Genomic DNA, 26,083 nt, shown 5'->3' on the forward strand with positions numbered 1-26,083 from the left:
ATACATACCACCCTATAATACTCTATTTATATATTTAACACCTAAAATTTTAATATTACATACATACCATCCTTAGTTCATTTTCATATCAAATATGAGTGGTAAAAATGAAATATATGAGTGGTTGAAAGAAAATATGAGTGACATATTTGATATTAAAATAAAATAGAATAGTATGTATGTAATATTAAAATTTTAAATATTAGATATATAAATCAGATGGTATAAAATGGTATGTATGTAAATTTCCCTAATTATTTTAGTATTTCATCTCCGCCGCTTTTTCCCTTCTACATTTCTTCGTCGATGTCGCATGAAGTATAGTTCTGAAAGTGTCGTTTTGAGCTTCTCCGCCTCCGACGAAGTTGCTGTTCTGTGTCGCGTGAAGTAGAGTTTTGTAAGTGTTGCTTTGAGCTTCTCTGCCTCCGACGACGTTGCTGTCCTGCTTCGCGTGAAGCTTCGCCGCCTCCGACGACGACGTTGTTGCTTTCGGATCGGAAGTCGCGACGGGAGTTCACTGCGAAGGTAACGAATTTTCTCCCCTTTCGCGCGCTTCTTCGACTAAATCTGCCAAATGTCGGATTTTACGAAATCTGGGATTTGGGCAAAATGCCGAAAATGCCGTGAAGTCGAGTTTACCGTGAGATTTAACTTTGCATTTTTTTGGCCTTTTTGCAAGATTTAGCTCAAATATTGTCTAAATCAGCCCTAAATCCTACATCTAATCAGGTCCGAAGGACTACCTATTAGATCTCGATTGGATCAGGTACAGAGGCCGCATCATATATGGTGAGCATGCTAGCTGAGTTTAGAATGGAGGTCAGGGTCTTGATCGTTAATTCCCAGTTCTGGTGAGACTTCCGCCATCCTCTCTGCCTTTGCCTCTCTCTTGTTTCTTTCTCTCTTTCCCGTCCGAGCAAGGTTGCGTAAGATGGTCGCCGGTTTCATAGTTGACCATTGGCAAGTTTGAGATGTCCTCGAAAGAATCGGAATGATGCCCTAACCCCTCTTTCTTTCTATCTTCATTCATTCCTCTCCTCTCCCTCTCCTGCCATGAAAGGGGGTTCTTCGGTAGCAGCTTTTTGGCGAGAGAGCTCGCCAGAATTACGGCTTTCCTTCATCGAGAATCCTCCTTCCTCTAGCCTAAAAAGTCTTGTGATGCATCGAACCAAATGTAATAGAAATTACTTTACTTTTAGCCTAATTTATTATGAAAGTTAAATATGTATGCTAATGTTAGACGGTTATTTTACCAGTTTAATGAAATTATAGACTAATTAAAGAAATTTCACTGTTTTAAGGATGGAAAAATTTTGAGATGGATATTGTCCATGTTATAGTTGATGGAAAACTTATTAAATAACATAAACGCTAAGAAGAAGAAAGGAATAAAACTCAGGTTAAGCTTTTTAAAGAAAACGCCATATACCCAAAATATAGTTGGCTAATTATACAGATTTCTGTCAAGCGTTGTAGCAATAAATCTAAGTTTATTTGGTTGCGCCACTTTAGAGGAATTATAACTTAATTGGTACAATAATTTTTCTTTTGAAGTAATGACTTTAGTTTGATTATGTTTGTTCAAGATGAATAACTTGGGATTTAGAAATACACCATTATTTTAGAAATATTCTTGTTTAGGATGTGTGTAAGCTAGAAAACCACAAATTTATCCAAGGGTTTTATGTAGAATTTTTAGAGCCCCATTCTAAAACATAATTTCCCTTAAAACTTTAATGAGAAATGTTTCAAACTTTTTTATTGAAATATAGTGAAATGATTTGATGAGCTTTCTAGTGTTATAACTTTGGAGCTTCGAGATATATGGAAATAGGTATGGGAATTTGAATTAATCCCTCACAAATAGGGTCTAGTAGGTTTTAGTGCTCTAGACTTGGAGCTCTGCGAGACCATAAAGTTGGGATGATTTCAAATTAATGAAAATGGCTAACTTAAGGCTTAGTTATCGACTTTTCTAGGGCTATTTAAGAATAGTCTAAAAGTAGTTGTTTATTATGAGCAGTCATAATGGTTGTGATTTGGTTCATTTTATCATCGAAACGCAGAAACAATCCAAAATGATCATTTAACTTTTAAATTCTGCCTATTGATCCAATATTTAAAGCCTCAGATTTGGAGGGTTCTTCTATGCATGACAATGGTAATGTGTGACATTGGGGCTCTTCTCGATGGCCAGGGAAAAACATACTACTTGTTAGCTATGGTACAAGGTTTCATCTATAGGAGAATGTAGTGAAGTTTTGAAATGATAAATTTTTTTTTTTTTTTGGTTTAGAATCAATTGTTATAGATTATAACATTCATGGTGGCTACGGGTTTGAAGGGACTAATGAAGTTAGTAGGATTATATTAAATTTTATTATAACTTATGATTATATAATTGCATATACTTTGTTAAAGAAAATAGAGAAGCATCTCATTACTTATAAGAATGAACTTAGTAAATCTTAGATTGATTATTTTTTCATAAGAAAAATTGTTCATTTAGATTACATAGATTTTAAAGTCATTCAATGTGAAAGTTTATGTACTTAGTATCATTAATTAGTTTTGTCCTTTAAGATGAAGGGGTGAAAAATAAAAAAAATAAAGTAAAATATTGTCCTTTGATTAGATGGGGGCATTTAAAGAACTCTAATAAAAATATTTTGAGAGTAAGATTGTAGATCTTAAGATTTAGGTTATTTTTTGAGGAAGTTAATATTATGTTGGAAAAATTAGCTAGAGATATTATGAATGTTACAAAGTGTATGGTTGGAGAATAAAAAATATATTTTAATAGTTAAAATAGTTGGTAGTATAATTAAAATATACAAGAAAAGATAAATAATAAGGGGTTTTGTTATAAACATTGGTTTAGATATAAAAGCTCAAAAAATTGAGAAAGATATAGTGGGCCTATAAGGAGTCTTAGAAAGTAATATGTGATACAATAAATTTAGTTTTTAGTGATTTATATAATATATTAAATACTAAAGAGGGCTAAAGATGCATATATTAGTTAGCCAAATAAAGAGATATAAGAAGTAAGGATTTAGTTTCAGTGAAATGCATTAAGGATGAAGATTAAAAAGTGCTTTTCTTAGAAGACAATAGTCAACATAGGTAGATGAGATATTTCAATAAACTTTTCAATGAATATTGTGAGAATATAATTGACTCTGGTGACATTAGTACCCTAAATAAAAATAGAGATTGTTTTTTATCGTCATATTAATAAAATCAAAATTGGAGAGGCTTTAAAGAAGATGAAGTGTGAAAAAGCAGTTGGGCTTAATGATATTTCAATAGATGTATGAAAATGCTTAGGAGATCAGAATTTCTTAGTTTACTATGTTTTTTTAATTTTATTTTAAAGATTAAAAGGATGCTAGATGATTGGAGAATGTTTGTGTTAGTTCCTATTGTAGAGAATAAAGGTGATTCACAAGAGTTTGTGAATTATAGATGAATTAAGTTAATGTGTCATACATTAAAATCATGGGAAAGAGTTATTGAGCATAGGATTCGAGGTGATACTATTGTTTCTCCAAATAAATTTGGATTCATGTCAGGTAGGTCTATTATGGAAGCTATACATTTGTTCAGAGGTTTGATGGAGAAGTATAGAGAGAGTAAGGAGGATCTTTGTATGATATTTATTGATTTAGAGAAAGCTTATGATAAAGTTTCAAGAGTTTTACCAAAAAAAAAAGTTTCAAGAGAAGTGCTCCGGAGAGTTCTATAAAAGAAAGGAGTTAATAATGCTTATATTCAAGTAATTAAGGATATGTATACAAAAGTTGTTGCTTGTGTTCAAATAAAGGTGGGTTAACCAAATATTTTTCCTATTTCAGTTGGTTTACATCAAACATGCTTTAGTCATGGATGTTCTTATTACACATTTGCAAGAGGATGCACCTTTGTGATACTTTTTGCTTATGATATTGCTCTTTTTGATAAGACCAGAGGAGTTGATGAAAAACTTGAATTATTGAGTTCAACCTTAAGAGTCTAGAGGTTTTTGTTTGAGTATATCTAAAATTGAATACATGAAGTGTAATTTTAGTAGTTATAGGTCTAATGGTGGGATTGTGACATGGGTGATCAAGTCATTAAAAAGAGTGTTTGTTTTAAATATTCGGGTCTATTGTTCAAAGTGATGGTGAAATAGATGGGGATATTATTATTTATTAGTAGAATTCATTTTGGATGGTTAAAGTGCAGGAATGCTTTGGGCCTGTTGTGTGATAGAAATATACCCCTCAAACTTGAGGGAAAATTTTACAAGGTGGTGGTGAGACTTGCAATGCTTTATGGCACAAAATATTGGCCATTAAAAGAGAATCATAAAATTAAGTGTTGCAGAGATGAGAATGCTTAGGTGGATGAGTGGATTTACACTTAGAGACAAAATGCGAAATGAGTTTATATGTGAAAATGTTAAAAGTAGCTCAAATGACATATAAGATCAGAGAGATTCGCCTTATTTTGGTCACATAAAATTTTGACCCTCCGATGACCTTGTTAGGAGAGTTGATGTTTTAGATTCGGTCTATGATAAGAAAGATAGAGGTATATCTAAAATGACTTGGTTAGAAAATATTAGAAATGACTTTTTTTATTAGATTTAAATGAGAATTTGACTCTTAATAGGACACAATGGAGTAAAAGGATTCATCTAGCCGGCCCCATGTAGTGGGATAAAGGCTTGTTATTGTTGTATTTCAAATGGTCATTCAGATATATGGGAGAATGGTTCTATTAGTGGATGTGTTTGGATATAATATTTTTTTAGTAATCTATGATGAAATATTGGATTTCATGAATTATATTGATTAGCTTTAAATCTCTTTTGTGATGAATGAATGGTAGCTAATTATTTATTATGTTTTGAATAATTATGTAGATGCAATTTTGAGGTAGCTACAATGAGTATTTGTGGATATTAATTATATGTGTAATTATTCATGTTGATTTGATTTTATGTTAATAGTATTAAGTGTCCCCTTGTTATTATGTCGTGAGAATTGCTAATGCTATTCAGGCGAGTGTGACACTAGCAAAGCCCTCTCTAATGGTGATCGTCTGCTCCACAAAATATTTAACTATTAACCAGCTTTTTCAAAGTGAAAAGCGCAATGTAATGTACAACCTTTTTTTTTTTGGCTTCGATTTGCAAAGTGCAAAGCTAAGTGACATTTTTACTAACTGAAATATTCATGACTCATATATCATATATACATATATTATATGTATTTCATAGCTATTTAATTAACCATGATTAAACCACATAAAATAATAATTTATAACATATACGATGAAACATTCAATAACAATAATTTTCAGCTAATTAAAGACTTAAAAACAAGAATAAAAAATAGAAATAATGAAAATATTGGAGTAAACTTAGAAATTAGGAATACTCATCCGATTGAGCAATTGGTTAGAGATTGAGGGTGCAAGTACATAAAGTGAGAGTGTTAAGATGAGGTAGTGAGAATCATTTTAGAGAAGAAGCTTGTGAGAGGAGAATCTACTAGTGTGATCAGCAATAATCATCAATAAGCATATAAGAAACTAGCATGTGAGAGAACCTGAAAAGTGATGTGAAACTAACATGAGTTAATGAGAAATTAAGAAGAACTATTGTTGAAAGCTGTCCAATATAAAAGTACCGTTCACAACAAAGAAAGATTCTAGAGATTTGTAGTTTTCAACTTGCTTAGGCAAAGAAGTGCACGTTAGATTAACAAAACAATTCGATCAAACTTCAAAGACGAGTAACTTTTATGAGAGCATAACAAAAAATCCACAATTTAATAATGAGAGGTTTCACCTTGAGGACCTTCTCACTCATTCACTTGTGGGGTTAGCGGAAGAAGATAATCCACACTAGAAAAGAGATCACCACTAGGAAGAAAAAGCCTAAGATCTTCATTGATGGAAATGTTGCCGACGACGGATGGATTGGTGGGCTTCGTCGTTGATGGAAAGGTTGCCGACGACGGATGGATTGGTGGCCGTCCCACAATCGACCATGATCCGATTGGGAGGTGCTCCTCAATTGCCGGTGCTAATGTGAAGGTGATGCGGTTAATGTAGCCTTCTACGGAGTCGTCGACGTTCAAGTTCAAATCGAAGAAGGTAGATCGAGGAATGCCCGGCCTTCCTTGGTTATCATATACAAACCCGAGATCGATTTCAGGATCTGCCATCCATGGACTAGGAGGAGCTTCTTCGTTCTTCATGGCCTTGAAGGGGAACCGACAGTGGGAAAGGAGGAGATCAGTGGGGTCGGCGGTTTGGAGAGTTGGGGTGGAGAAGGAAAAGGGAAGGGGCGGCTAGGGTTAGGTCTAGTGAGGTGAAAGGAGGGGTTTAGAAAATCTGAAGTTAAATTCAGATTTTACTAAGAGAGGAGAGGGATCAATTTGAATTTCAAAATTATCCTAATTTAGGCTATAATGGGGCTAGTGGTTTGGGAGGGAATTAAGGGGAATATTTAATGTAAATTAAGGGAGAATTGGAGAGGATGTGTCTAGGTTCGATGTATGGGACCGAGGAGGATTTAATTATAGATTGTCATTAAATCTGAAATTGATTTTAGATTTAATGTAATTGAGAGGTTTCCTAATTTAAGTTGGTTAATAGGGAAAGTTTTGAAATTCAAATATAATTTGAATTCAAATGAGGCAACTTTCCAAATTAATAGTGAGATAAATTAGGAAAGTAATTAAGATTGAAAATTCAAGGGTCATGGTAGGGTGGGGCCGGCGGCTAGTGGAGGCTAGGGGAGGCCGGCGGTGAGGAGGCATGGGGAAACCAGCGGTGGGCGGATGAGGGGAGGCCAGCGGCTTAGGTAGGTGGTGAGGGTGGCGGGTTAGGGAGAGAAAGGGGCGGGGTTTGGAGGCTTCAAGCCGGCGGCTAAGGGCTTGGGCTAGGTGGTTAGTGGTGGTACCCAAGGAAGGAAGAAAAGAGAAATACTAAGTACTAACTGCGAGTCCCGGAATTCACCGGTGGCTTACGGATGTTGCAAGACCCTCTCTTATGGTTTCTCCTCTCAAGAACTCAAAAGATATCAAGCAAGAAAATCTGAAAATTTTCATTCATCATAATCATCATTCGATTACAATAGAAGATGCCACAATATATAGGTCTAGAAAATAAAATAATAACGACTCAAATGCCCCTTGGGCTACAACTCAAACAAACTCAAAAGAAAGGGTACAATCGTAATTAGTAAATAAACTACAATACATAAATGCATCAAAAATAACGACTGTGAATTGTAGCCATCGATCTACGATTCCTATGCTGATAGACTCGCCGATATCGTCCGATGTCCTCATCAAAAAGAATCACCAAGAAGCAACTAGCTATGGCAGGAGAGATTGAAGAGCTAACGCACAATGACTTATTGACTACGATAACAATGTAAGCAAATGTTTGTGCATATTTATTGTGGTAGATGCTAAACTTGGTAATGAAATATGAATGAAGATTTTGTTTTGTTCTAGAGCTGAGTGTACAATGTTATGACTTGACGTGACAAAGTGATGTGATGCAAAGTTTGTTTTGAGCTTATGCTTCACATATAAATGATGCAGAGGGCAGCATATTGCTTTGATTCACTCCTAAAGCGCATTTTTAATACCATTGCAATTATCATCATGCACTGTGTTGCGTTTTACTAGCATTTCATGAGTGGGTCTTAAATTAATCCTTGTAGATTGATTCTAGTGGGTTCTTGGTAGGAGCATTTGGAAACCAGAAAGTATGGTGGATTTGAATCCATCTGAGAGTGGGGATTTGAATTAGGCCTCCCATACATGGTCAAGTGGTATTTTTTTTTGTGGATCATGCTAGGGTCTTTAAGAGACCATAAAGTATGAGAGATTCTTTAAGAGGCCATAAAGTATTCACCACTTTTCCTCATCTTTCTTAGTAAGGTGTTCTCGAAAACTCTCCTAAGGGCTCAACAACATTCGTGCCATACTCGACACTAGAGTAGCATACTTGGTTGCTTTGAAAATGGATATAGGTTTTCGCAGCAAACTACTGCAATCCTTCATCACACCTTTCTGTGTTTGTATTCTTCCTCTTAACCCTCATAGAAAAACTGTAGCATAATATTTTTTTCTCTCCTCATATTTTTACCCCCAAACAGTGCTTCCTCACAATTCTCTCAGGAAATGAGTTTCCAGTTTCCACTTAATTTTGAAGTAAACCTTCCATGTAGTTACTGCTTATATTTTTTTGGCCATGTTTTGAGAATTTGTTGATTTGAGAACTGTTAATGTTCAAGTTGAATAATGAGACTTTGAGTTTGATTTTTGAGTTCCAAAATAATTTGTGTATTCCCTGAAATCTTGTTTCTAATTAGCTATAGAATATTTATTTATCTTTTCAAACCTTGACTCACAATGAGGACTCCAAAGACGTTACTGATTTTGTTGCAATCTATTTTCTTTATGTATCTTAAACAGTAAAATAAAGTATTACAAATTTAGCCCTGAACGTTTTTCTTTTTCATTTTTCCTTTTTTATTACAGCTCACTTTGATAATTAGCCAAGCAGCTATGGTTAAATGAAAATGGCAAGAAAACAATGTAGGGTCTGGTGGCCTAGACAGCTCTCGGATTACAAGCCTAGCTCTAATCTATTATTGTTTGGTTGGTGTATGCATTCCTTTAATTCACTTGACATTGTCCTGGCCCACGCAACCTCCACCCTTGAAATTTTGGTGAATCGTCAACAACATGATATTCAGGTAGAAGAATTCAGAATGCTGACTTGTGTTTAATTTACTTGAGGGTCCAACACCTGGTCACACTTTATCACTTTGTAACTTCTAATTCGTTTTACTTTGTCTTGGCTTTGGCACCTTCTACCATTATAACTTCTGTGTATATTCTTCAACAAATTTTAAAGGTAAAACTCACTGCTTTTTTCTTAATGGGCTAGACGTCGACATTTTTTTAACTCCTTAGAGCTTTCTAAAAACATCATTTAATATGGCATTTTCATAACTATAAAACTAGTGAGTTCTATTTCAATTTAGTTTTATGAAATTTAAACATCTTATTCATTTGCTGCAGTCTAAGTTCTTTTTTCCGTTGAATCCATATTGTTGTAGTGCTTTTTGTTCATTTATTTATATTGCTAAAATAAGATTCATATTTGACATTGTTAACTTGAGCTTTAACACTCCCTAATTAAATTACCTGACCTGATCCAATACCTGAATCCTTCCCGGTATGTTTCATGTTGTTCTAGGGTCAGTTGTGCTACATTAAGTATTGAGGGAATAACTAGTTGGTTGATTTTAGGGTGTTTGCTAGGAAAGAGAGAGGGGAGTTGGCAGGGTCATCAAAAGTTATGTCTTTTTTGTTTGTCAAGATCGCTGTGAAGATACAATTGCATAATTATGGGAGCATCCTGAGCCAATAGCTCACATCTCTTTGTGCGTATAGAACTTCTTGCAGTGCGAAGAGATGTTCATGATCCGGTCCCATACAAGAATTTACGTGCTTTCACTAAGGGATGCATTTAATGAGATTGATTGTCAATCATAATCATAAACTCGCTCTTTTTTTGTGCTATGGTAGCTGCTAAGTATGCTCTTTTTGAGTGCCACTTAAACTAACTCTTCAAGCATTGATTCAATCACAAGTTGACAAATCTTTGAAGTACCTTTGAGATCCTCTCTTTGAATTTGGTAGCATTTTTGATGGGGGCATCAGATCATGGAAGGTTTATCAGAGACGTGGCCGCCGATCTACGGCTACGATTGAGTCATTATATTTTTGATTTGTTTTATGTATTTTCTTATTTATGATGTCGTATTGTATTTATTTTATTTAGTTTCCCGTTGTACCCTTTTATTAAGGGATGTCTTATGTAAGCCCTGAGGGCGTTGTCATCTTTCTTATTTTTGAGCCTTATGTACGAGGCTATTTATAGCCCCTATGTTTCTCTTTGAAAGTTAATGAATGATTGATTAAAATATTTCTTCCCCTTGCATGAGTTCTTGTGAGAGCTTGAGTTCGGAGAGAGATCCCTAAGAGAGGGAGAAGTGCGCATCACCCACCAACCTAGACGAGTCGGGTTCGTGGTTTTAGCTTCTATTTTCTTCTTCTCATCTTCCCTACCACCCGACTTACACCACCATCTGATCCCCTCCTTTCCACCCACCAAATTCCCCAAGCCACCCCCACCTAGCTGCCGGCCCCCTTACCCGAACCCCAAGCAAGCCACCGGCCACCCCCTAGCCCTTACCCTCTTTTGGATTTATTTCCTATTCTAGATTGCCATAATTTTGGTTAGATTTTGAATTCAAATTCACCCAATTTGAAATTTGGTGAATTTGAATTCAAAATCTTTCCTAAAATTATAAAATCTATTTTAGGAAAGTTTCCCAAATTGAATCATTTTGAATTTCAAATTGGATTGGGATTTAATTAAACATTTCCTAATTCCTAAACCCAAATTAAGAAACCCCAAATCCCTCCCCTAAATCCCTTCTAGGCCCATGATGTCGCTGACCACATGAATAAATCCTTGGGATTTGTTTCCAAATCTCCTAAGCCCACTCTTAGAAATCTTTCCTTATTCCTATTCACCTATTTGGCCGAATTTTCCTAAAGTCTACACCTCCTAATTTATTTCTAAAACCAAATATTTGATTTAGGAAATAAATTCCTCTCCCCACCTCCCTCATGCCGCCGCCCCCTTCTCTCTACCCATCCCCTCTCTCTCTCTCCACTCCTCTCTCTCTCTCTCTCCACTCCTCTCTCTCATTAACTCTCCTCCCCAATTTAAGGTGACTAAATTCCTCTCCTAATTTTCTACTCTCTTAATTCCAAAATTTGAAATTTATTTCAGATTTTTGAAGTTAGTTCACTCCATCAACCTAACCCTAACTCCACGTGTGGCTCCCCTTCTTTGGCCGACCTTCTCCTCCCCTTAGCTCCTACTTCTTATGAGAATCCCTCTTCTCTTAGGAACACCTAAGAGCTTTGAAGGCGCCATCGATACCACCAATTACACAAAGCCATTGCATGGCCAATCCTGACACTGACTACGGACTTGCCTATAACGAACACGGTTTTGTGCATATTCTCCATTCAACCTTCTTCGACGTCAACCCGAGGATCGACCATACGATTGAAGACTACAAAGAGCGCATCTTGGACACATTGATTGAAGCTATTGAAGAACAACTTGAGATCGTCGAGTGGAGGATTGCAACCGATCATTGACGAAGGTTTTCTAATTTTCCTTTTCTCGCATTTCTTAAGTCTAATACTCTCTTGTGATTTGATTGCAGTCATGAAGGTTACGCTTGTCTGATTTTGCTAAGCTTAGTAAACGCAGGGATTTGAGTGTATTCATTTGTTTTCTAATCTTATTGTTAGACTAGGGATTTTCATTGAAAGCTACTACTTTGGCATGATGTTATTTTTCTACGTTATTTTGATGATCCAAATCTTTTGATGTGCAACTTAGCCTAAACGACAGTGACCGCTCTTACGTTTTAATTCTTAGTTTTATTTGCTAATAGGTCTATTTGTTATTTCTCTAATCAATAAGTTGTGCAAGCTCTTAATAAATTCATTGCAAACAACGTAGGCCTACATCAATTTTTGGTTTTGAGTTGTGTTATTTAACATATCAAAGACCAAATGACTGTCTTCTATAATGAAAGCTAGATTTGGATAACTGATTTGATACTAGACACTAAGGCTGATTTGTGCCTGAGTCTGAGCTGTACTCTCTGCCAACACAATCTATAGATCGAGATTCGGTCTGGTTTTTCCCCTTTGCTTTCAATGTTGATTAATGATCCAGTTGTTGGCCTGTAATTATGGTTACTTGTCGATTTTATTTTGCTATCACCATGTCCATCATTACTACGTGGTGACCATGTTAACTTTCATTTTTACTGCCAACATCATGTTTTCTACTCTTTATCAAGGTTGCTGAGAGCTATAGCTGTTGGAGCCACACATCTTTGTTGATGCTCTCTCTCTCTTTTTTTTTTTTTTTTTGAGTTTTCTCTAGGCTGTTTCCTTCAGACTTCATGGGTGATTTTTTATCTTGTTTTGAGCCATTACCTATTATCACTGTATTGATTTTATGTTACTGTTGCTGCTTTTGCCACATATTGACTTCTTTGGTCTTTGGGTTCATTATACTTTCCCGCTACCATGTTTTCTTTTGTTTACCAAGGTTACTGAAAAGATGCGACTGATGATGCATGGCTATACCAATTTTTTTAAAGCCTCTAGATATACTTGTTCCTACAGCAGTTCCTACTTGGCTGAGAGATTTTTTTGTTCTGGTGTAGTCTTCTTTTCTAGCGTTCTCTGCTTGAGGTCATCAGTGCAGTCTTTTTACAGCTCAGGGGAATGATGCAATGGCATTACAGGCTTCGATCCATTTAGAGAGCAACATAGTTGTTAACATATTTCATGTTGGAACATAATAGTAGTTTAGTCTAAGATACATCTATGTTCTATTCCAATGGCTTATCACTTATAATAAGTCATTTTATTGCATAATGAATGAACACCATGATTAGCCGTCTTTAAACCTTAATTCCCTCCCTATTCATCTGTCGTAACTCTTTCTCTCTCTAGTTAATGGCACACAAGAAGGCAAGGAAGTTTTGACTATGCACATTTCCATGATAAGTTTGGAAACATGCATATATAAACAAGTTCTTGTGCAATTCTCTCAAAGCAGTAATGAAAACTGATGTTTGTCCGCATTTTTTGTGAAATCGAAGCCTTGTGTTTTTTTTTCCACATAAGCTAGGCTTGAAGAACATGAAAGTTAGCAGCTGGTAGTAGCATGTAAAATCTAAGTTTGAATGGATATTCCCTACCAAAATCTATTTTGCTTGGTTTAGCGTTTGAGATCATTTGTTTCATTGCACTTGATACAAAATCAATCATGGATGCAATGGAGTTTGGCTTTCTCAATGATGTTTACAATAGTTAGGGAATTAGGAGATATTGTTGAAAAGAGTTGATGGATGTTAACTGATAAATGTTGGAAATTAGCATATATGAAGAAGAAAGTAGAAAGGCCATGACACAGTTATTGATAGCCCTATTGATGCAGCAGCAAGCAGAGGAGAGATTACCGGCTATGGAATAACTTATTGTTTTCAGATTCCAATGAAGGATAAGTAATATCTTCACCTAAGAGTTAGAGTATATGGTGATGGAAATCTAAGAGTATACTTGCATCGAAAGTATAGAAAATGATGATCTGAACGAGTTGTATTAATGTATTTTACTTTCTATGTTTTATATTAGTGTATTTTGTTTTCTTTTAGTTTGTTCTGTGTAAATATGCTCATGACGTTGGCTCTTTTATGAACATGATGCATTCTCTAGTATTTTAAATAGTTTTGTCAAATATAACTCATTACAGTGTAGTTTCGAGATAATAATGCTTATATTCAAGTCATCAAGGATATTGATGTAGGAGTTGATAATTGTGTTTAAACACAAGGTGGTTTGACCAAGTATTTTACTATTTCAGTTGGATTACATCAGAGATTAGCTTTAAGCCAATATATTTTTGCTTTAGTCATGGATGTTCTTACTAGACATTTGCAAGAGGATGTACCCTGGTGATGCTTTTTGCTGATGGTATTCTTTTTATTGATAAGAATGGAGAGAGAGTTGAAGGAATACTTGAATTATGGAGGTCAACCTTAGAGTATAGGTTTTCATTTTTGTAGATCTAAAACCAAATATATCAAGTTTAATTTTAGTAGCAATAGAACTAGTGTGGGATTGTGATTTTGGGGGATCAAGTCATTAATAAGATTACACATTTTAGATATATCGGGTTTATTGTTCAAAGTGATGGTGAAATAGATGGGATATCATTAGTAGAATTCAAAGTTGGATGGTTGAAGTGGAGGAATGCATTGAGCTTGTTGTGTGCGAAAAAAGTGCCCCCTCAAACTTAGAAAATTCTTTAAGATGGTGGTGAAATATGCAATGCTTTATGGCGCAAAATGTTGGCCATTACAAGAGAAGCATAAATTAAGTTTAAGTGTTGCAGGGATGAGGATGCTTAGTTGGATGAGTGGCTTTACTTTTAGAGGCAAGATACGAAACGCGTATATACGTGAAAGGTTGGAGTTGGTTTGGTCACATAAAACGGCGGCCTTTCGATGACTCGGTTAGGACAGTAGATGTATTAGATGTGGCTTATGTTAAGAAAGGTAGAGGTAGTCCTAAAAAGACTTTGTTAGAAAATATTAGAAATGACCTTTATATTAGATTTAAATGAGAATTTGACCTTAACAAGACACAATGGAGAAAAATGATTCATATAGCTGACCCCATGTAGTGGGATAAAGAGTTGATATTGTTGTTGTTGTTGTTGCAGAGATGAGGATGCTTAGGTGGATGCGTGTCTTCACTCTTAGAGACAATGCAAAACGAGTATATACGTGAAAATGTTGGAGTAGCTCAAGTGGTAGATAAGATTAGAGAAAGTTGGCTAAGATGGTTTGGACACAAAACATCGGCCTTCCGATGACCTGGTTAGGAGAGTAGATGTAGCAGATTTGACCTGGTTAGGAGAGTAGATGCAGCAGATTTGACCTATATTAAGAAAGATAGGGGTAGACCTAACAAGACTTGGTTAGAAAATATTAGAAATGACTTCTTTTATTAGATTTAAATGAGAAATTTGCTCTTAATGGACACAATGAAGAAAAATGATTCATGTAGCTGACCCCACTTAGTGGGATAAAGATTTGATGTTGTTGTTGTTGTACTGCATAGTTTCAAGTTAGCCCATTTGTTATGAAAGAGAGAGCATCTCAAACATGGAGCAAATACAATGAATCACAAAGAAGTTGCAAAAGAGATCATTCACTACAAAAGAGAACACCAATATTTAAATGGTTTAACTTAAGTAAGCATACATCCATGGCCATATAGAGGCCAAACAATTTGCTGAACTTAAAAACATACACAAAAAATTACACTTCATACATAATTATAGATATGACTTGCTCTATCTAGTTAAGAGAAAATACAGTTACTTATTACGAAGATGAGGGTTAGATATGGAGAAGATGTTGTCATTGCACTATTTATTCTCTTCCCATCTCTATTGCAAGAGTTCAAATAATAACTATTCATTGCTATGACAGCATTTTTTTCTTGCTAGAATCGAAAATAACAATGCTTTTTCTTCTTGTAAAAAATCAAAGAATTCCAAGCACAAAAGAAAATATTCATTTCTTTTTCAGATGACATCAATTTTCTCCATCTTCTTCCTCCTCTTTCTCTTCTCTCTTTGTTATTTTTTGTTGTTGGATCCATGAAATATTAGATTTTCTCATCTTTTTATAATTGCATCATTTGGTGGTAGGTTTGAAAGATGAAGTGTGAATATAGCTTGAGTTAGGTAGCCACCGTTTTGAAAAAAATTTGCATGAATGAATTTTGAGTTTATAGCCACCAATCTTGAAAATCAAGTAGGATTTGTGCTTGAGTTTGATATCTATCAATCATTAAAATCAAAATCAAATATCATTCAAGATGATTAAGAAATTAGGACTCCACATCTATATGAGTTATATTAAATTTCTATGTATTGTATTTGCGTTTTTTGTTTTCTTTTGGTTTGTTTTTTGTAAAACATATCTATGATGTTGGCTCATATATGAACATGATGTTTTCTCTTGTATTTCAAATTGCTTGTTAAGTCTAACATATCACTGCATGGTTTCAGCTTAGGCCTTCAATTCCAATTAGCATATCTGGAGTTTTGAATTACCACAACAGTGCGAAGTGCTACTTGATATTCACTACTATTTTCTCATCACGTTGTATTAGTTTGGTCTCTATGTTGATTTGTACGTACTGCAGCTACCTGTTGCTCTAATATTTTCTTGGCGGAGTCTATTCCCACTCGGCCCTGCCTTTCTACCTCTCTATTTGCTGCTGATTCATTATATCACCTCAATCAAGTGCCACCTCTACTTGCCTTTCCTTGTTCTCCATTGTGTTGTTGATGACTTTCCAGCTGGGTTATCATACCGCCTTTCCTCTCCTCTATTTCAACTACAATTCTGAACCAATGCCTAGCGATGGGTTCTTTGTCATATTTTGATTGCACAATTTGTGTTTATATTTTTGTTGAGTTCACAATGCAATTCAAGAATTGGAACCAGGGGAGGATTCTAATTTGGAAGTTAATTTAAAAATGTTAATAAATCTCTCCATTACTTGATCATAGTTAATCTTTTTAGCTCTTTATTATAGTCAAGCTTCTTTTTACTCCATTGGTTGTATCTATTATATTGATGTGATTTGCTCAGAAAGCTCTTTCCCATGCTATTTGATTTTTCTTATTTAGGTATTCTTGTACTCAAAAAAAGTCGTGGTTCACTTATATAGTGGTTGTATAATTTCGTTGACAAAACCTTCTATGTGACTACCCACTTTTTCCCCTCCCACTCTTGATCCCTCCTTACCATATCTTCCTCTTCCACCAGGAACTCCTCTTGCCTTTGCACCTGTACATGTATATTCTGGTTGTCCTTAATCTCCATCAATAACCGCACCTTCCACTACATTGATGGAATATCCGCCATCCTTTGAGTCATCTGATTTGTGTCTTCATGTCACCTTTCTTAAAGTTAAAAGACAACTTACTACTTATTCTATTTACCCTTTATATCGTTTAATTTATTTGAATTCGTCTGAAAAATTGCCTTGTATCTAATATCTATATATATTCCAAAGACATATCGAGAAAGATGTAATACCCGGAAGCATGCCATGAAAGTCAAAATGAATGATCTTCTTAGTCATTATATATGGGATCCGATTTCTCTTCTTCCTCCTAGGATCAAACCTATTGCTTGCTGGTGGGTGTTCATTATAAAATTTCACTCTTATGGGATGATTGATTGTTACAAGGTTTGGTTGCGTGTAAAAGTTTACACAATATATGAAGTCTGACTATCTTGTGGCCAATCATTTCTGTCTTCTTAGTAAGGCTATTTATGGCCTTAAGCTAAGTCCACTAGCTTTGGTTGTGTGATCACCTGATTCAGAGTGGTCTGTGAAACAACACTATAAATAATTTTATCTCCATTAAGCATACTCCTATGGGATAAATCATACTTGTTCATGTTGACAACATCTTATGCGTAGGAAGTGACCATCAGGGCATTTCGAAGATAAATACTATTTGCTAAAGTGCTTTGTCTCCAAATATTTGGAATGATATAGGTGCTTTCTTGGCATGCTTGTTAACGGGTGAATGGCACATAGCGTTCTATGCGGCATGCGTAGTGGTGCAAAGGTCCTCGTGGAGTCATGGTGCATAGCGTTCTATGCGGCATGTGCTATTTTAAACATGACACAAAATAAAAAATAGATATAAATTAGTTATTAATGCTCATTAAAGTTTTCACAAGTTTGATGGAGAGATTGATATGGCTCACAAAATCAACCTAATTAAGCACGAATTTCTACTTAATTTTTTAAATTAAAAAACACTTAGAATTGAATTTTAATACTTTTAGAAGTCATTCAAAGTTCAATTCAAGATTATAATCAATATGATGCATTTCCACAAGACGAATCCAACTAAACTAAAATCACTTGAATTTGATCACATACTAAGATATGCCAAACTTGATCAGATCAAACTGAGCTAGACCAGTCTTGGTCGGTCATAGGAAAGCCTGTCCCCAAAAAGATGTCGAGAACAACAGGGATTTCTTCGGTGAGATTCTTACTTCTGATATGAGAGGAATATCTTCCAATCGAGCAGATAGGAAAAAAAAGATTGTTACCTTAGCATGAAAGAAAGATCATTACCTTCCTAGCGGAGGGAAGAGAGCTCATTACCTTTGGTCAAAGAAAAAATAAGCACAATGGCATAGGGAAGAAAGATCGTTACCTAAATGGCGAACTTCCCTCGTGACCTCCGATGCAACAGGAGCACCTTCGTTGAAAGAGGCAACGAAGCTTCTATATCTTTCGTGACCTAGCGGCGAGGAAGAGAAGAGAGCTCATTACCATCGGCGACGGAAGACAAAAATGATGTAGGAAGATCATTACCTTAAGCCAAAAGCAAGAATATGGCGCAGAGGCGTAGGAGAGCTTCCTTTGTGACTTCGGAACATGTTTGTCGAAGGTCTAATCGACTCCAATGAGGAGCAAGCAAACAAATAAAACCCTAAGTAAAACATTTATTTCAAATCAAATATTTTTAGAATTTATTATTATATAATTTAGAAATTAAAAAATTATAAGTACTAAAAAAATCTTATGATTATATTAAAAATCCTTCACAAAATTGTGTGCGTTGTTTGTGTCTTGTGCCATGGTGCACATATGTCACAAATTGTGCGTGTCATTTTGAACATTTGCTCTGCGCCATACAAATGACGCCATATGTATGCCGTTTCGGGCCGTGCACCATGGCGTGCTCTATTTTGCGCCAAACATATATGTTCCTTTGATTGAGTTTTCCTACAATAAAAAAGAGTATATTTTTCTCAAATAAAATATGCAACCAACCTCCTTGAAAAACCCGATCTCATTGATTGTAAACTTGTTGATGCACCTATAATACTCAAATTATGACTGATGATGGTGATGCATCTCTTGATGATTAATCTCAATATCTCAGGTTAGTTTGTAAGTTTATTTATTTGATAATTATTTGTTTCATTCGTTGTTGATGTGGTTAGTCAGCCCATGCAAAATCCAAAGATGAAATATTTGGGAAGTTGCTATTTTGATCCTCAAATATATGAGGTCTATAGGAAAAAAAAAAGGATTGATGTATGCTATACCTGAGCTTTTGAACATTGAAATAATCTTCGATGCTAATTATGCTAGCTCTGTTGACATTAACAAATCAACTTATGGTTAGAATTAGACTCTTAATATTGGAATGTGCTAATGGTATTAAATGTTTTCATAATTTAAAATATAAGTTTGGTTATTTATTTTCTTATTCTATTATGTAATATGTCAATTTATAGGCTCTCTTATGAGTCAATAATACATAGTAATTTATTTTCCCCTTATAATCTTTCAACAACACGATCAAAATATGGTGCATGCAGAATGCAGATGTAGAAGTGTAAGACAAGTTATTTACAAGAATAACCATGGCATCTTTAAAAGAAGGATGAGCTATAAATGTAGCTTAAGATGATCTTATGATAATATCACGGGATCTTCCTGCTATGGTAGTTAACTCTGATAAAGAAGTAAGAATTCAAGGAATTTGAATCACTTCCTTAAAATATAATAAACTTAATAAAGAAATTATTAAGCAATAAGATCCAGCTAACTTTGGTATCAGTTATCAAATGCATTTTTGCGTTCATGCTTACACTAAGGAAGTTGAATAAGGAGTTCATAAACAAACTATTTTAATTTATGATTATCCTAATTATTTTGCCTACAACTTAGTAACATAAAATCAAATAGAAATCAATGTTTTACCGAATAAAATGCATATGATGAATTTTAAAAAACGAGTCTTTGAGTGAGGTTGAAAAGGCTTGGCTAAACTAGCAACTTGAAGAAATATGAATTATTTAGGAATAAAAAACCTTTAGCTCAAGTTGTATGCTCCATTCCTAGGATAAGGTTCATATATTTGAGTGTGGCCTATGATCTTTAATATTAATGTTCATAGTTCTCAATATGGAATGTTTATAAGTGACCTTGTGTTTTATTTTCAATTAATAAAATATTTGGGATGTGCTTCATCCTTCAAAAAAAAAAACCTGCTTAAGCTAAAGTTTGATTCATTTTCATGCTCATACTTGGAGTCTAACACAGGTTCATAAGAAAAGTGAAGTGGGAGCTTTGATGTAGGCAACAACGGCGAGTTTAGTTTCAGTTTCAGATTCTAGGTTGGAGTCTGGTGCAGGTTCAATGATAAAATCATCTTGTAATAAAGAGTATTCTCTTAGATCATTGTCAGAAGGGAGCTCATGTTTGTCTATATTTTTAATATGAGTAGTTTCTTTTGCAATGAGGTTTTAAAGAGTAGTATTGATGACATTGCCTGAGACTTGGATATTAGAAAAGTAAAGATCTTAGGTAACACTTGGCTAGAGCGAATATAATCTACAATGTTCTTAACAACATTATCATAAAGCGGATTATTGTAGGCTTAAAGGCTTTCTATTTTGTTGATGATCGGGGAGAGAATCATAAATTAGATTATAAAAACTTATATAATGATGTATATATTGATCAATGCGATCTACCTTAGGAAATTTCCTAGCTAAATGTTGTTGGTTCTATCTTAGAGAGTTAATGCGACGACTAAGTTCATCAAATCTTCCCATATGTTTTTAAATGCCAAATTTAATGATTCTAGGATTGGGTATTAGTTTTCATTCCTTTGGTGAAGTTTCATATTCACGGTGATATGGCAAATTACACATATAATGAGATGATTAAGTATATTGGATTTGAAAGATGCAACTAGCATGAAGATGCCAGTGGTATATTTTTTTCAAATTGCTTCATATTACTTTGCTTTATAGAGGAAATATTGAAGAGCCAGTTCTTTTTGTTAGCTTTCAACTGCCATTCAACTTCATTATCATTATTTCTATCTCCTGTTTGTATTTGATCTCATTAGTTTAGAAAGAGTCACTAGTGCAAATTCTTTTCTCTTTCTCAAATACCAGGAAATTCTAAGCCATGCCGATGCAAAGATGCCAGTGGCTTTACAGGAATCCTCGACCTTCTCAGTCTTGGGAATTTGTGTATTACAGAACAGCATTTTGAATACGAAAACGATGAGCAACCAATACATTGATTCTTCCTCAAAAAGCAGAAAGGGTAAAATGCAATGCATTGAAGTGGAAGGTAATGCTGCTTTAGGTTCCATCTTTAATGACCATATGCATAATTCCTCTGATCAGAAATTACGTACAGAAAGATCACCATTTGAATGCGCTGGACGATATACATGTGGCTGTGAGAAGCTAGATCCTTCTATGGATACTCAAAGGCAGGATTTAATTAGATGTGGGAACTGGATCCAGCTGTTCTCTAGATTGCAAGGAAGCTCCTGTAAAGAGGCTAGATGGATCCCGGAGTTCGATCACATTCATGAAAATGGTGTTATGTTGTCCATATCAGGTTTCCATGTATGTAAGTCTGTAGAACCCTGATTACCTGTTTCCATTTAAGATGTTGATATTGAATTTGTTACTCATTCTTATATTGTTGAAATTAGTTGGTAATTTATGATCTTCCGGCATTTAGTAAACATCATTATACTTTGAGCTCTGGGAGTTATTCTAAGAAGGCAGCCTCCACTCCCTTCAGAAATCCAAGTTGGGCGAACCACTTTCAAAAACCACCATTTACAGATCTGGTTAGTTGTGGCAATACGCTTTCATGTTTTCTTTATAATTACCCTTTAAATTGCACCACTGCAAGTTTTTTGCTTTTGTCTTTTTCATTCAGGAAGCAGTTGTGTCTGCACTGAATTGTTCAGATGCTGCTAAGCAACTCTTGCAGAGACGTTTGTTTGAGAAAATTCCTACAACTCATTTGTCATTATGTTGGTAACCATCTACCAATTTCTTGCCAATTTGTGACAGTATCATTTTTACTGTTTTCATTATTTTGTACGCAGAATGGATGGTACTGTTCTCCTGATTGTTAATTCTGATTTCTTAGGCTGACACCAAAGCTATGGTATATGCTTGCAATTTCATTGGCTTCGATCTCATCAGTCATTTATATTATATTTCAATTGTTTTACACGGTTCTGAATTTGAAACTTCACAAGTTAGCAACCATAATTTTTAAGGTGGTCTTCAGTCACACATGGAAACACGTGCACATTCGGAGTTGCCAGTTTTTATACTGGCCAATCTTTCTAGGTAGTGGCTTCAGGTAATTATTGAAATGATGACATGCTCCAATTCGGCATGAGACATTCTCGTACTATTATGAAAATAACAGAACCTATTTGATTGTAGGTCACATTCAAATGCTGAATTTGCACATAGAGATGCACTAAGGAAGCATTCTATGTGGTCTGCTGTGGCCGTGGATGTTCTGTTGGGAGCAGTTTTTGGACTTGCTATTTTGGTTAATATTGAATTTATTGGCTATTGGATCAACTTTGTTGCCCATAACATCACAGAGAATGTGTTGCGCTCAGGTTGCGTGTGGTTAATGGGTGTTCCGGCAGGCTTCAAGTTAAATACTGAGCTAGCGGAATTTTTTGGCATGATTTCGCTTGATGCAATTCAAACATTTTCCACACTGTGGTTGTTTATGGCCTCTTTCCTGCACCATTTCCTTGGAGGGTTTGCATTATCTGGGATATTATTTGGCCTTACTGTACCTGCTGCTTTATTGATCGATATGCTCCGACTTGTGACATTGCATGTATCCACACTTCACTGGTTGATATCTTTTATTTATTCGCAACAGATCCAAGCCTCGGCATCTTTATGGCGTCTCTTTAGGTTCGTCTTTTAGCTTCACATTTTGAGTTGTTTTCTAGCATGATACATGCTTCTTTTAGTCTTCTTTTTTCTTACAAGATCTACGCTACTAATAGACTTTTTTCATATTTATGATTTGGATGATGACAACTAAAAGTTCAAATGTTAATATTTGATGGGAGGATAGATCTTGAGGCTTTTTCTTATTGGTTTATGAATATAGATTTTTTTAATACTATTTATAGTGATGAAAACAAAAGAAAATTAGAATCGGGTTTGTATGAAGGAAGAAGATAATGAGATATAGAATAGCTAAAAGATAGGAAAGAAAAGATCTTGGGATTTTGATTAAGTTAGATGAATTAAAAGCAAAAACAATAGAATCTTTGTTAAAGATTAGCACATCAAAGAATTATGAAAATGCTACTTTGAGAAATTATTCATTGACGACTTTCATAAAAAAAATATTTTGGAAGAGCATACTGAAGAATTTAGTGAAGTATATTATAGATTGATTCCAAAAAGTGAAGTTGAGTTAACTTCGAAAAAAATGCATAAATATAAATATAATGACTTGATTTTTGATGAGATATCTATTGAAACATAGAGAGTAATGGGGGATATTATAGTGATTTGGTTAATGAGTATTTCCAGTAAAATTTTGAAGATTATGAGGATATCAAATGATTGGAGAAAAAAACATTTTTGTACCAATATTTAAAAGCAATGGTGATGTTCAAGGCTATGCTGACTACAGAGGTATTAGAAGAGTTTATAGTGATTCTAGTGGCAGTTGCAATTGTAGTTGAGTTTACGCTAAAAATGGTGACGTTCATTCCTCTATGACACCCTTACACTACAGTGGCAGTTGCAGTAGCATTCCCATCAAAGAGGTGGTCAGACTGCATGGGATACCTGAGTCTATAGTATACGACAGAGATAAGGATAAGGTATTCCTCAGCTACTTTTGGAGGGAGCTGTTCAGGCTACAGGGGACGGTATTAAAGAGGAGCACTGGTTATCACCCTCAAACAGATGGGCAGACGGAGGTGTTAAATAGGTGCTTGGAGACCTACCTCCGATGAGGATGCTCGGGTGGATGAGTGGCTTTACTCTTAGAGACAAAATGCGAAATGAGCATATATGTAAAAAGTTGGAGTAGCTCCAGTGACATATAAGATTAGAGAGAGTCGCCTTAGATGGTTTGGTCACAAAAAATGTCGGCATTCCAATGACCTAGTTAAGAGAGTAGATGCATTGGATCTGGCCTATGTTTAGAAAGGTGGAGGTAGATCTAGAAAGATTTGGTTAGAAAATATTAGAAATATATTTTTTATTAGATTTAAATGAGATTTTGACTTTTAACATGACACAATGGAGAAAAATGATTCATGTAGCCGATCTCATTTAGTTGGATAAAGGCTCGATGTTGTTGCATTTTTTTGCTTTTAAATGAGCTATTTCCTGTAATAGAAATCAGTTCCAACTATCCCAAAAGATTTCCTCGTAGCAACAATGCAGGCATTGCAACAAACCACAGGCACTACAACAAAAATTTGTACTTCAACATTCGCAAATAGTATAACAAATGAGGAAAAGGCAAAAATTATGTAGGAGTTTTCTACATCAAGACAACTCAATCATTACTTTTATTCAGTATCTGTTTAATGATGAAGATTTTCCATCGTTTTTGTACAATAATCTATCAGTTAATCCAATGGCAGGGGGAGAAAATGGAATCCTCTTCGGCAAAGGTTAGACAGTTATGATGATTATTCGGTTGAGCAGCATGTTGTGGGTTCATTACTGTTTACGCCCTTCTTACTTCTACTTCCAACGACATCAATCTTCTACATATTTTTCACTTTGTTGAGTACTACGCTTATTCTCATACGTTTCTCAATAGAGATAACAATTTCAATACTTCATGCTACTCCTTATGCTGAAATCTTACTATGGTTGGCAAGACGAAGAAGATTTCCCTCTGGAATATGGTTCGATATCATTTCTGGTGCAAACTCTTTTTCTTCAGATGAAAGAAGATTCAATGGAATACAGGAAACTGCTCTCTCCATCCTCCATAGCAAATATGCTACGCTTGGTAATCTAACTAGTCTCATCCATTTATAAGTATCTTTGTGAATCATGACCCTTAACTGATACTCTTCATATATATTTTGAAAAGTTTTGTGACTAGAGGAATCTCGTAGTATAGTTATGTATTTTTTCTTGCTTTATAAGGTTGTTTTAGTGGTATAAAGATGAAGGAAATGATTTCAGGGCAAATTGTCTTTCCATGCTATGCCAGAGTCTTCGGAAATATTAGTACAACATTCAGTAGGCGATTAGCATCTGGAATTCTTAGCGGTCAAAGGTGATTACTAGATTTTTAATTTTTATCGTCTTATTTGTTCCTACTCTTTGTTAAGAATCATTGAATACATATCGTTATTTTATTTTATTTTATTGAATACCTATCGTTTTGTTTTGCAGAATCCCGTCGTGTTTAGATACTTATATTCCGTCTACACTACCTTGGATGCACATAAGCTTTAGAGAATATTGGAGGCTATGTTATTGTTCAATTGTTGGGTGCAGCCTATCATAGCAGAGCCAGAACAGCATGTTTTTTTTTTTACATTATTTTTACTACACATCATTTTTGGCGTAATACAATTCCATTTTAAATTTGCATTTTGAGATTGCATTTGCTACCATTCGGCCATTTGGGAGAAGTGCGCGTTTTGAAACAGTTTTGTATTTCAGGCTCTGTCGAAGTGTTTGTGGTTTTACTCTGATTAGATGACTTCCATGGTATCAACTGTGCTAATCCCTGAATGATTGTTCCAGAAAGACCATTCAAGACAGCATTCTGGGGCAGGAGAGCAAACACCGACATGAAAAGGATGGTTGGGAGTTTATCATCATGTATTCCTTCTCAAGTCAGGTATTCTTTTTGTGTAGAGTAGGAAAAAGTAATTAAGGTTTAGGAGTATGTTATCTTACATTATGAAAAAAAGAAGAAGCTAAAGAGAGGGACAGTTCAGTCAAGCACAAGGGATATGTTTGGTTAGTGATTACACCTAATTTGCAACATTCATTAAGAAAACATATTGAGTTGATTAATTGATGGTGCTAAGTAGAGAAATCATTCTTGAAAGAATATTTGTGTGCTTTTAAATTTCGCGAGGATTGAAATGGGAAATTTGACTTTATATGCTTCATAGTTGGAGAAATATATTTGTTGTTTATTTTAAAAAAAAAATTTCCTGAAAGTCGGTGTCGAATGGAAAAAAACTCTGCTTTAACCCATGCTAGTTATTTAAAGTTCATCTAGAATGACATAGGTTCAAACAAATTTGGAATCATATTCAGGAAAAATTTGAACGTTCAAATGCTGTTTGGCCATGGTTTGAACCTTTTCAAACATCAAATATGTTTGAACCCTATTAGAACATGGTTTGAATAGGGTTCAAATGAGGAGGGTTTACAAATAGAAGATATAAAATAGCGCATTCAAATAATTTTGCCAGAGCAAACTATAAGATTGATATAGGATAGTGTAATCTTAACAAT

General features: G+C 34.9%; 1 protein-coding gene across 10 annotated transcripts; it reads left to right on the forward strand.

The window, feature by feature from the left end:
- Positions 1 to 272: 272 nt before the first annotated feature.
- On the forward strand, positions 273 to 25,722 carry LOC110103004. Of its 10 annotated transcripts, none has more exons than XM_020831543.2 (12): positions 273 to 525; positions 730 to 851; positions 8,553 to 8,770; positions 20,726 to 20,906; positions 20,976 to 21,190; positions 21,280 to 21,420; positions 21,513 to 21,613; positions 21,729 to 21,947; positions 22,034 to 22,528; positions 24,232 to 24,608; positions 24,749 to 24,881; positions 25,001 to 25,722. In XM_020831543.2, exons 3-12 carry the CDS (start codon positions 8,588 to 8,590, stop codon positions 25,113 to 25,115), a joined length of 2,160 nt encoding a protein of 719 aa, XP_020687202.1. In that variant the 5' UTR covers positions 273 to 525; positions 730 to 851; positions 8,553 to 8,587; the 3' UTR covers positions 25,116 to 25,722. The 10 variants fall into 10 exon arrangements, with proteins under 10 accessions (XP_020687202.1, XP_028550278.1, XP_020687196.1 ...); XM_028694445.1 differs by having other exon boundaries at positions 20,726 to 20,879; XM_020831537.2 differs by having other exon boundaries at positions 20,726 to 21,190.
- The last annotated feature ends 361 nt before the right edge of the window (positions 25,723 to 26,083 follow it).

This window comes from Dendrobium catenatum, unplaced genomic scaffold (genome assembly GCF_001605985.2).
Source record: "Dendrobium catenatum unplaced genomic scaffold, ASM160598v2 fragScaff_scaffold_486, whole genome shotgun sequence".
Classification (NCBI taxonomy): Eukaryota; Viridiplantae; Streptophyta; class Magnoliopsida; order Asparagales; family Orchidaceae; genus Dendrobium; species Dendrobium catenatum.